At 41.8% G+C, this 12,815-nt stretch overlaps 1 protein-coding gene across 6 annotated transcripts in view; it reads right to left on the bottom strand.

The window, feature by feature from the left end:
* Nucleotides 1–906: 906 nt before the first annotated feature.
* Nucleotides 907–12,815, bottom strand: part of RIOK1 (RIO kinase 1) — a 32,204-nt gene continuing 20,295 nt past the window's right edge. For 3 of the 6 annotated variants that reach the window (XM_027602704.2, XM_027602705.2, XM_027602706.2), the window contains exons 15-17: nucleotides 12,373–12,426; nucleotides 10,288–10,440; nucleotides 3,819–9,482 (exon numbers count right to left, since the gene is read on the bottom strand). In XM_027602704.2, the coding sequence (XP_027458505.1) occupies nucleotides 9,372–9,482; nucleotides 10,288–10,440; nucleotides 12,373–12,426 (318 nt within the window). In that variant the 3' untranslated portion in view covers nucleotides 3,819–9,371. The other 3 variants (XR_003521498.2, XR_004820214.1, XR_003521497.2) reach the window with 3 other exon arrangements.

Genomic DNA, 12,815 nt, shown 5'->3' with positions numbered 1-12,815 from the left:
TTCAGCTGGGCAACAAGTATCTCTCTGCCCATAGGTTTTTGCTGTAGTAATTTCTCCCTTCCTCCAAATGGCTTTGCTCTTTTTACTGACAGTACTGCATATATGTTCCTCGCTGAGTGAAACCATTTCGAAAGTCTTCATAGATGGGGTATAAATTCTAAATAAAATAAGGAGGAATATTAGGTCCTAGACTAGAACTCAGTTTCTTAATTCAAATCTGGGACTTTCTCAGTTATAGCACGTGGCCATCTACCAACACCTGCAAAAGATGAACAAAACTAAGAATGAAGCAGGTATCCTATACATGAGGAGTCTTGATACAGTGCTGTAACTTCATGTATGCTCTCCTAATATGGCTTACATTTTCCAAGAAAAATCCTTTAGCCTCTAATCCTCCATTTTATATGGAATGGGCACCTTTTAGGAACCAAATGAGAAAAGTAACCAATACTTATTCTTTCTTAATAAACATTTATTGTGTGCTAAAGGACTTATCTGCATTTTTATGTCATTTAACCCGTACTGCAATATAATGGATACTATTATCCTACAGTTTTCAAGCAAAGATCCTGCCACACTGTCCTCACTAGCAACAGACTTTAAAATACAATTATGATGGTCCACAAGGGAACCTCAAGTTAAATACGGGGAATGACCTCCTGGAGCATTAATATTACTTGATTATCATTTAAAACTTCCAAAAAAGTTTTTAGCAGGAATTTAGTATGAAGCAGAATACAAAATTCACATGGATTTTTTTTTTTTTTAAGCTAAAACAAGAGGTTTGGAAATGTCATGCCAGGCAGTGGCATGGCCATGTTCTTCTGTTCCAGTGAGCACGTGCAGTAGGAAAGTTTGAGGAGCAAACTAACAAGCTACCAAAATACTGTGAGGAAAAAACAAATATTTAATGCCTCCTTGTATTCATTTATTAAGAAGTCCCATTTTCCCCTCACACATTATATATATTATCTATATTTAAACCAAATGGAATGGCAATTTTTTCTTCAGAAATAATAAATATTCCTGAATATGGAATTTTAAAAATATCTTCTAGAAGAATGATTTTGACAGATTTGGGGGAGTCCCTTGATCATTCCTTCCTTTGTAGGTTGCTCTGTCCTACACACCACATATTCACATCCACAATTTAAAATTTTCTACCCCACAAAATATAGGTGAAATTAATTTATTTTCTTCAACCCAATATACTATAGTCCCCCACCCTGCGTCCATGGGGAAGACATTCCAAGACCCCCAGTGGATGCCTGAAACCATGGATAGTACCAAACTCTGTATGTATTTCTTTTTTCCTACACATACATGCGTATGATAGTTTAATTTATAAATTAGATAAAGAGACTAACAATAATAATATAGAACAATGATAACATGCTGTAAAAGAAGTTATGTGAATGTGGTTTCTCTCTCTCTCAAAATATCTTATTGTACTGTATTACCCTTCTTATTGGGATAATGTTTGAAGATAAAATGTCACATTAGGGAAGGGAGGGAGGTGAATGACTCAGGTACTGTGACCTAGTGCTAAGCTACTACTGACCTTCTGAGGATGTGTCAGAAGGAGGATCATCTGCTTCTGGACCACGGTTGACCGCGGGTGACCGGAACCACGGGTGTGGGGCCAGGGGGCTACTGCATGCAAAATGTTAGCATTTCAATGTGTAATCAATATTAAGAAGTTACCAAGTTACTTTACATTCTTTTTTTTTCATACCTAGTCTTCAAGATTCAGTGTGTATTTTGCACTTACAATCCCGCCCAGCCACGCTGCAAGGGCCCAACAGTCATACGTGGCCAGTGGCGACTGCAGACGGCACTCTAGAACTCGGAGTCCTCATCACTCCAATATCTTCATTTTATAGATGGGAAAGCTGAGGCCCAGGAAGAAAAAATGAGTCTCTAGCAAGTTCATAGCATGCCAGACTCCCAGTCTAAGGCTCTTCAGGAGTCTGTTTTTGTGTGATTGTTATTCTTTTCTTGAAGCATGTGTGCTGTTTTAAAAGTAAAGCAACTCCTGATTAAAGGAGCTACGACTTCTGGAAAAATGTTACCGAGGAGCTATTTCCTCAGTTCTTTAAGAGGACTGATTCAAAACTCAGCCACCAAACATGCACCCGCTATCAACAAGATCGGTTCATTTAATCCTTCTTGAAGGGGAACGTAAAGAGATGAACTTGACTAGTCCTGTGCATCCTGTACAGTCTGAAAGTTCTGGCAATCAGCAGCCTAACGGACATTCATGCAGCTTACAAGACGAGTTAATAATCAGAACTCAAGAGCACACCTCCCTCTAGAGGAGCAAACGTTATTGCAGGGACAATGAACAGAATTCCGATCACGAAATTAAAATGGCACACAGTAAGAAAAAGTTACCTTGAGATTATGATTCATATAAAGAGCAAACTTGCCTTGTGGGGTAACTGGCACCTTAAACCCACTGATTGTATCTTTAATAAACAAACTCTTTTAAGAGATGTCATTCTAGTCTGGTCCTTTGGCTTTGAAAGGTCTTTTCTCAATCACTGATCTGTGACACTTTTTTAAATAATGGAATTGTGAAGCAGAAATTTTATGACTACCTGGTCTGACTCTCTAAACCTACAGATAAAAAATTCCCCCCCAAAGGAAAGTGACTCACCCTTTCCACGGCCAAGAGAGGGTTCCCTTGAGCACGCCTTGACGATGTTTACATGGTGGGGCAACGGGAGACAAGCTCCCAATACTACTGCCAACACTGGTATCATTTAATGATAAACCAGGCTGGGCAAGACCAAATACGTAGCTAACAAGCTTTAGTCTGCTGCTCCTTCTGCCCCTCCCCACCACTCCTGCGTGTTCTCTCTCGCTCCCAAAAATAAATAAAAATCCTTAATAAGATAAATTTATCTTAAAAACCCTAAGTCTAGATTTGGGAAAAGATGGCAAACTGTGAATCCTAAGCCTTAGTTTCAAAGACTCCCCCTGTCATACATTGTGGTGATTCGGGATTGGGCGCTTTGGCTGAGCGCTTTGGAAAATGGTCAAATGGTCTCACACGGTCAAGATCAGAAGAACAATCTAGTTTAAAACCCAGCAGTTCCATTGGCTTGCGAGCTGCAGGGGCAGTGCTGTGGCCTACACACAAAGCTCAGGTTCGCCACCTTAAAATGGACGGCACTGGTCAGGGGAGGGCTAGAGAGGGTATAAAGAAGCGCACACCAGCTCCTACTTCTCACTGTTATGAACATGAGGGGTGCCAACTGATGTGATACCCTCATTTTTTTTTTTTTTTTTAAGAAACACAACCTATTAATCACTTAGATATTTATCGAGTATTTACTCTCTTTCAGACAGCATGTTAGGTGCTGGGATAAAAAACTGAACAAAGGTAAAAATCCCTGTCCTCAGGAAGCTTACACTCTAGTCAGAGTTTGGGAGTGAAGACACACGATAGATACATAAGTAAATTCAATACGTAAGTTAGAGGAGCTCTAGAAAAATCACGTAGAGTACAGGTATGCAGGGGCCAAAGGGAAGGGGGCAGATCGCAATTCCAAACAGAGGGGTTAGGACAGGGCACTCAGAAGACGGCATCAGATTTTACAAGGAGTGGGTTTGGCAGAACTAAAACTTCCATCAGCCTTTGTTCAAGATACAGGTTCTCTAACTGCATCCTACTGGTAGCGTCTGAATTTCAGAGCCAAAAGGTCATTTCAAGGGACACCAAGCGAGGCCAGCACCAGTAGGCATTACGGTTCTGCCTAGACCTACCTACCTTTTCGGCCCATAGGACTGAACCTTGATGCCTAGGCAAAAAAAAAAAAAAAGGTTACTTAAAAATAGTAAGACAAATATATAGACACTACTACTCTGTGACAAACCCTGTTTGTGACACACTTTAACTCGTTAAAAAAACCCCTTTTTCTTATGGAAACTTTTATACATCGAAATAGAATAATACAATGGATCCATATACACCCATTACTCAGCTTTGATAATTATTAATGTTCTGCTGATCTTGTTTCATCTACTGTAAGGATGGGGATAAAGATGGAGTATTTTCAAGCAATCCCAGCCATCCTATTTGTTAGATGCATAAAGACTTCAGCCCATATGGACCACACTTTTTAAAATGGAACAACAGCACTATCATAGCCAATAAAACTACAATTCCTTCCTATCATCTAATATCTACTCCATTTTAAATTTGTTTGTCTAACAAAAAAAATCCATTTTTTAAAAGATTTACTTATTTATTTATTTATCTATCTATCAGAGACAGAAGAGAGAGAGAGGCAGAAGGAGAGCCAGATTCCCCGATGAGCAAGGAGCCCAACCCGGGACTCGATCCCAGGACTCTAGGATCATAACCCGAACCAAAGGCAGATGATTAACCAAATGAGCCACCCAGGCGTCCCAAAAAGTCCATCTTTTTACAACTGGTTTGGACTAATTGGGATCCAAACGAAGTCCCCAGCATTGGCACGCATGTCTCTTAAACTGCTTTCACGGTTTGCGATAGCTCTTCCTTTTTCCCTAGCGAAACTTCTGACTCGGATGCGGCCGACCGATTCCTCCCAGCCTCAACTACCCCGTCCCTGTGAGCGGTGTATTCCTGTCACTGATCACACCTGGAGGCTACCTGGATTCGGGTTCGGTGGCTTGCGCAGGAGGCAGGGTGGTTCACAGGTGGTTGTGTGTGCTTCTCCCTGCACCGCACCAGAAGCACGCACGTGCCTGCCTGTCCCCTTGCAGTGGCTGAGCAGTGGGCCCCCAACTCACCACACTGCCTGTCGCTCTCCTCAGCGTCCTTCACACGAACTCTGTGAGGTGGACACTGCTACTATCCCCACCACAGTCATGGCACTTGCCTACTTAATGGCACCAGGTTCGGAGAACCTGAAGCCACCAACGCCACCGAGGGGCCTGCACCTGAGCTCAAACAGACCCCTTCCCACTTTTCTAAGTCCTGAAACATCCCCGCAGGGCCTTTCGGAACTCCTGGTCAGACCCCAGCAAAAAGCCTTGTGTCCTCGGCGCCTCCTGACGGTTCCCTTTTCCTTAAGCCCATTTAAACCCTGGCTCTCCTGAGGGCACTGCCTGCCCTGCCCTCATGTCCTCAGACACCACTCACTTCCCCTCCACGTGGCAGGCTTCGATGGCCCACTTTCCTTCTCTCCCTGAAGATTCAAGCAGGGTCCTTACTGATGCTCTAAAATGAGGCCTGTCCTAACACAGACGGCCCTGCCAAGCCCTGGCCTCAGCTCCTTGACCTTCCAGCCTTCAGTGCTTTTGTCTGCTCCCTTCCTGCAGCCCCTGACACCCATGGCTGCACCGCAGGTATTACACTGAGGGCAACCCTCCAAGAGCATGACCTTAAATGTCCCATTCTCTGACCTCCTCTGTCTTTCCAGCTTCTGCACTCCAGCATCCTGACTCCAACAATTTTTTGGCCCCAAGGACCCACCACTTTTTCACTGACAAATCTAGAACCCCATGACGTTCACATACAGGATTTGTAAAGGCGAAAATTTCACCCAAAGACGACGAAGTTGATCAGCCTTTAAACAAAAACTATCAAGTAGCACTGAGACATGGAAACCTCTCTAGAGAGCTAGAGATAGCTCTGCTCACACATTAAATGACCCTCTTACTATTCTGGAAAAATAAAAAACCCAAGGACAAGGATTTTATGGCTGTGTGATTAGTCTAGCTGTAGGACAGATATGAGATGATATCATAATCATGGCCTGCCTGTTGCAGGATGTGCAGTGACACAGAAAAGGAAGGAAAGCCAAAAACCAGTCAAGAATTACACCAATTCAAGTTTTGGTTCTTCAAATTCAAGTCCAAAGGTTTCCACAACACTGTCTACTGGGACTGAGATCTCTGGAGGACACAGATGCAAGAAAGGCATCTTCTCCTTTGGAAACTAGCTTAAATGATTTGATACCCTGTACTACGATTTCCCCTGGGACAATTTTTCTTTTTTAAAGATTTTATTTATTTGTCAGAGAGAGAGAGAGCACACAAGCAGAGGGAGCGGCAGGCTCCCCGCTGAGCAGGGGGACCCTGGGATCATGACCTGAGCCGAAGGCAGGCAACACCAATCCAAAGGCTATGCAAGTTAAAAACTGCTACCAAAATGTAGGGAGTGTGATAACTTAATCCTATTCGAGAGACAAAACATAAAGAGCTCTTGCTTTATGATTACCCGTGGTTGAAAACCATGTCCATCTGATGTGGTCACAAAACACCCTTCCAGGAAACTAAACTTTGAGGAGCTGCTGATCCGTGCAACTCTTTCGTCATCAAAAAGTAACCCCCAGAAATCAAGGTAGAGCTCCGAATGGGCATGGTCTCTACTTACTATGTGTACAGACAACTAAAAATTAGAAAACCTGTCAAGCTTTTTGAAAATGAAAGGATTTTATTGTCCTCATTTGGAGCCCATGACATTTGAGTTATCCTTAAACTGAACTTTTACCAGCTTCTAGAAGAATTTTTTTTTTCAACTCTTCATTTTCTGAGCCAAAAGATTAATGAAATCATAGCCACAAAACAGGATGGGCCTGTTACCAAGAAACAGCAAGCCACCTGCACCGAGTTCAGTAGAACATTCATGAAAAGAAGAGACAGTCTCCAACAACTTAGTACCAAACCACAGAGTTTTCCAACCTCTTGAGTCCATCTTCATCAAGTAGAGATAAAGCTGAAGAAAACCTGACACCAGCCTAGAACCCCGGGTTCCCATTTGGTCCCCGTCTCTTCGCTGCAAGGCCATGCTCAAACGCTGGAGCACCTGGGCCAGTGGAAGTTCTGTTCCCAAACTGCTTTATCAAAGGAAGAAGGACAACTAGAGCCGCACAGAAGAGAGCTCTCATTTTGTGCTTCAAAGAAAGGATCCCAATTTCTCACAGTAAACAGAAATCATTATTCGGAAGGATTAAATATCAACAAGATAGGACAGGAAATCAGATACATCTACAACTGACAAAGTTATATCCCAGCCTTCGAGTCAAGACCCAAACCCCACCTCTCCAAATGGAAAGTAATTGTACAACCAATAATGAATCCACGGGCACTTCAAACCTGTCAACACTCAAAATTCAATTGCAACCAAAGTCAGCAAATAGCCCTCTAAGTTGCCTAAGAATAGGGCTCCTTCTTCCAAGCCTTCCAGTGAGAAAGACAGGAATGCGGAAATATGGTTTCAGACAAGTTTGCCAGCAATATAAGCAGTGGTTACTAGTCGGTACGGCCTGCAGCCCAGAATCCAAACAAGGAAACGGCCTAACAGCAAGACAGTTATCAGAAGAATGTTCCTCAAATTAAAATTCCCCGGCAGTCCCGAATTGTGGCATCTTACAAGCCTCTTCCTCCCAGCAGCAATGCCAATGAGAATGTGTTGTCCCTGTTATCATCTTACCGACATGACTTCTGCCCAAGAGAAACTGATTCCAAACTTTGTAATGGCATTAGATTCAGCAAAAGAAAGCACTGAGGAGCTTGGACCCCCCAAACACACCTCGTGCGAGCGTAAGACCAAACATGTATGAGAAAGGGAAGACCCTGAAGATAAAATCCCCAAACGTGTACAGGATTGCTAAGTCTGTTTCTGTTTCTCTCTGGCTAACTGTAGAATAGTTTAGATGGGCTACTGTTGTATTTCACTGAAATTACATTTTGGATTCGGAACTTTTTAAAGTCAGGAGGAGAGGAGAGTATGAACATAATAAATGCGACCTAATATTTTAAAAGCTCAGCTGACCGCCCCCCCCCCCAATAGCCCACCAACCCTCAAACCACCAGGTGCAAGCTTCAGTTTCAGGGAAACTAAGTTTATTTATAGCAATTTTTTCTGATGCAAGGGCTAAAACAGGTATTTCCAATATAAAATATATGGTACGAAAAATTAAAAACTTATAATTTCTTTTGACTTTTGTGCTTTGTTGCAGTGGAAGCTTACTCCCAATCCTGCTCCAGCCACATTCCTTCCCAACACGGGAAGTGGCAAGTGTAACAGTGTCTCAGTTGCTTGGGTCATAAACCCTGAAGCCATCCCTCGCTTTGTCATATGCCTCACATATTCCCTTAGCACATCCAGTTCACCCCACTCTGTTAAACCTAGAATCCCACCGCTCTCTCCATGTCCGCTGCCACCATGCTAGAGAGACCCACCACCAGCTCCCATGTGGGTTACTACAGTAACTGCCCCTCTGGTCTCCCACCCTCACTTCCTACTCAGGTCTCCACAGAGGCCAGACCCTCACTTCCTACTCAGGTCTCCACAGAGGCCAGAGAGCGAGACCCCTCCAAAACACAAGTCAGATCATATCATTCCTCTGCTCAAAATCCTCTAACAGCCTAGCACCATCTGATGTCTTTCTTGGTCATGGGAGCCTCTTGTTTCTGGAACATTCCAGGCACACTTCTGCCTCAGGGCCTTCATACTTGCTGTTTGCTTTGCCTGGAATACTCTTCTCTCCTGATACACACCTGACTCCCATTCTTCAAGTATTTGCTCAAATGTAGCTGCTCAGTGTGACCTGTTTTTCAATGGCAAACTCCCACCTCCCCAGGCATTCTCTCTGTTCTGCATTATTTCTCACCACAGAGTTTACCACCTACTGATACATTTTTATTTATTAGTTTAATGTCTTGCTTTCAAAAGGTAAAGAACCTGAAGGTGGTAATTTTTCAGTTTTGTTTACTGCTGTATCCCTAGCACCTAAAACACTCAAATATTCGATGAATGAACGGAACAGGCCAAATAGCTGAATGTGAAATAGCTTATGAACTGCGATGTCTTCACTCAAGAGTAACAAAGACAAAGAGTAAGTGCATCCCAAATGAGCAGCAATGCACACAGAACAGAGTCGCAGTAGATGATTACTGAATCAACAACCAAATGAATTCTCTTAGAAACGAAACTCCCTTCCACAGAAACCACGGCCCTAGGATCAAATGAATTCAGATGGGTCTCTGGCAGTATGAGCAAAGCAAAAACAATCTACCCAAGTCTGTCCAAAGTGCCTTTACACTTACATAAAGACTATGGATGTTGGTCACATTTAAACATTTATGACATACGCTTCGAAAAACATATTGCGGGAGAAAAAAATACATATAAAAATAAAATTGTATAAAGTATAAAGTTCTTCATTAAAATAGTAGTTTAAATAAATCCTGTCAATACCACCCAGAGGCAGTCATCTAGACAGGAGAACTTAGAGCTTGTTACATAATTACACAAGAACACATGAGCCCATGCTCACGACAGCGCCGTGAGAATGCCTTCTAGGTGCAGCTCACCACGCAGGCAGGAAAAGCGACTAATGGAAGATTACTCTATGTCTCGAGTTCTGGTTCTATTTGCCCTTTTTCATCTTGGCCGTCTTCTCCTTCCTTTTTTTCACATGCTTCGGAATTTTGTTTTTTCTTTTCTCTCTCTGGGCTTCCTTGACCATCTTTTTTCTTTCCTGTAAAACAAAAACAAAAATAAAGGAACCTGCAGATTTCACTCAGAGTATTCATTTTACTATTACAACTAAGTAAGAAAATATATGTGAAAGGATAAAAGTGAGTATAACAGGAAAAGATGAAAATGATTAGGATGTGGTGGTGCAATTTGGTTCCAAATTTGTCTTTACGGTTTCTTAAAAGAAATTTGAAGAGTGCCAAACAGAAATATCTGGGAGGACTATTAAATGTTTGCAACTACTTTTCTTCACAAGTTTCATATTCTAACAGAAATACAGGTTGGAAAGAGACAAAATATTTGCAGTAGACAAAGAGAGAAAACGTGTGCATTAGCTTGGGTATGTCTCTCGGAAGTCTTAGGGCCCTAAACATTATAAGGATTAAAGGCTTAAACTAAGAATGAACAGTAACATTTACACAGCAATCATGTATCATTTGTCTCTTATGCTGATGGCTAGGAGCTGAATAAGTCTTTTAGATTCTGGAAACACCGGCTGAGTTGCATATCCCCTATGAAATGGCCCTTCAGTATTTCACCATGGGACAACTCCAACATCAATCGTGTTTCAAGTGAATGACAATCATTTCTAATCGATGAATTCAGTGTGTCCTCTCTCTAAGCAGTGCCCAGGGAGCTCCTAACAGAAGCCCAATCTCTACTACGATGTGACCTCCAAAGGCAAAGTTCACACTAGCACTACAACTAATCAATAATCTTTTCAGCCATCATAACCTAGTAAACAAGAAACGAAACTGGCTTTGCTACAATGCTGAAGAACAAGGGAATTTGAGTTCTCGGCTCACCTTTTTATCAACTTCAACGTCAGCAGTGGGTTTCCTGGAGCAGGCCTGTTCTCCCTGCTCTTCTGAGTCTATGTCAGAACACTCAGAGCTTCCAGCATCTTCTGAATCAGAACAAGCCTTTTCCTTAGCCTGATTTTCTAGAAGTGCAGGGACCTTGAAAATATTACAAAACCAAGTTATTCTATAAACCGTTTAGTCACCTATTGTTAAATGCGATAATGGTAGAATTCAGAGTTTTCAGCCTTGCACGTATACGGTGAACAACCACATCCTGTACTGAAACACTGAGAACAACAGAATCAACATCAGGGAGGAAGCATGGAAGCAGGGCATCGAGGGAGGCTCCAGAACACACCCAAATGAAGGAACTGGGGCTTCATTGGGTGACCCAGATCACTGACAGAACTGAGCTGGATTTGGAAGGAGAAATACAGATAGAAGTAAAAAATAAAGATGGATTTGGATAACTTCACAGCTCTTTTCCTATGAACTGAATTTCAAGCAATACTTACCATTAGTCCAATCAAGAGGGAAAACAATATTTAAACAAGAGAAATTGGTGCTCCCCGCCCCCCCCACCCCCACTGAAGTTCAGCAGTTTTTAAAGCAGCATGAAACATTTTTTAAAAACAAGAAGTTTTGGGGGCACCTGGGTGGCTCAGTTGATCAGGCAACCGCCTTTAGCTCAGGGCATGATCCTGGAGTCCTGGGATCGAGTCCTGCATCGGGCTCCCTGCTCAGCGGGGAGTCTGCTTCTCCTTCTGACCCTCCTCCCTCTCATGCTCTCTGTCTCTCATTCTCTCTCTCAAATGAATAAATAAAATCTTTTAAAAATAAATAAACAAAAACAAAAAAATAAAAAACAAGAGGTTTTGGGTGCCTGGGTGGCTCAGTCGGCTGAGTGGCTGCCTTCGGCTCAGGTCATGATCCTGGAGTCCCAGGATCGAGTCCCGCATCAGGCTCCCTGCTCAGTGAGGAGTCTGCTTCTCCCTCTGACCCTCCTCCTTCTCATGCTCTCTATCTCTCTCAAATAAATAAAAAAATTTTATAAAAAATAAAAAACAAGAGGTTTTCTTTTGTAAGAAAAAATAATCTTTAAAAGGCAATTATACAGAAAGGTTTTCTAGCCAGTTTTCACAAAATCTTCATGTGCTGGAACTCAAGGCACAACTGCCCTATAACACTTACTATATGTAACACATACTGAACATGTGAGTTTTCCTAATTCAATTCTTCCAAAAACAAAGACACAGTAAAATTTCCAAAAGCAAACTATGATCCTTCACATTTAAGCCTTTAATTAAGAACATCCAAATAGGGGTGCCTAGGTGGCTTAGTCAGTTAAATGTCCGATTCTTGATCTCAGGTCAGTTCAAGTCCTAAGTTGGGCTCCACGCAGGGTGTGGAGCCGACTTTATTTATTTTTTTTTTAATTTTATGTATTTATTTGGGGGGGGGAGGGAGGGAGAGGGAGAGAGGGAGGGAGAGAGGGAGAGAGGGGGAGAGGGGGGGAGAGAGAGAGAGAGAGAGAGCAAGCGAGCGGTGACTGAGCCACCTAGGCGCCACACATGGAACCTACTTTAAAAACAAAATAAAACATTAAAATAAGAACTGCCTTTATTTTTGTTTACATTAGAATCCACACCATTCTAAAAATGTAAAACAAGATTGTTTCAAGAAAAAACACTACAGGAATCCAGAACTATAAAACTGCTAAACCTGTGAGACTGCTCTGCAACAGGTTTTATACCAGTATGAGACCAGATTCCCTTGTTTTTTTTTTAAGTGTAAAAACACCAAGAAACACCTGGTTATCATTAATAATTTCATAAAGACCAGGATATAAAAAGCATCAATGCCTCAGCAATAACAACAGAACAACTGACAGAAATAAACCACAAATTCCTGTATTTCAGTCTTACAGTTAAAAAAGTGAACACAAATCAGGCATTTCTGAAAATGCCCAAAAACTTTGGAAATATCTATACTAGTAATACTATTATTAGTTTAATTCTAGTATACAGTAGGTTTTATAGGCTTCCAAAGAGTATTCACGTAAATGAACATCAACACAAGTTCTCATACCTTCTGAACTCCGGACAGATCTTTCTTCAATCCTGTAACGGTCTGGTACAGAATCTTATTACCAAAAAGACAAAAAGAAGAATCAACATAAAGCTAAGCAGTGAAAAACACACATTGTAATATTATGAAAGAACACTGTGGGCTAATAATCTTCTGTGATTATTAAAAGGTGCAGAAAGTTTACAGCATGGGTATTATTCTTGCCCACCGAGCATACAGGCATTAGCAAACTCTGGCCCACAGCCCACCCACAGCCTGCTGGTTTTTACAAATGAACCTTTACCACCAATTTTATAAGAGAAAACTCTTAACTGTGATTCTCAATTAAATGGAATGTATTCTCCTCCCCAAAATAACTCCATTCTTCTCTCATTATTAGGAATCATGAAAAGCTGTATCAATTATTATTAAAGGGCTTTTAATTGCCTCAAAAAAAAACTTGG

Source organism: Zalophus californianus, chromosome 7 (genome assembly GCF_009762305.2).
Source record: "Zalophus californianus isolate mZalCal1 chromosome 7, mZalCal1.pri.v2, whole genome shotgun sequence".
NCBI lineage: Eukaryota > Metazoa > Chordata > Mammalia > Carnivora > Otariidae > Zalophus > Zalophus californianus.
Note: the sequence above shows the minus strand (reverse complement) of the source record. Positions and strands in the feature narration are given on the sequence as shown.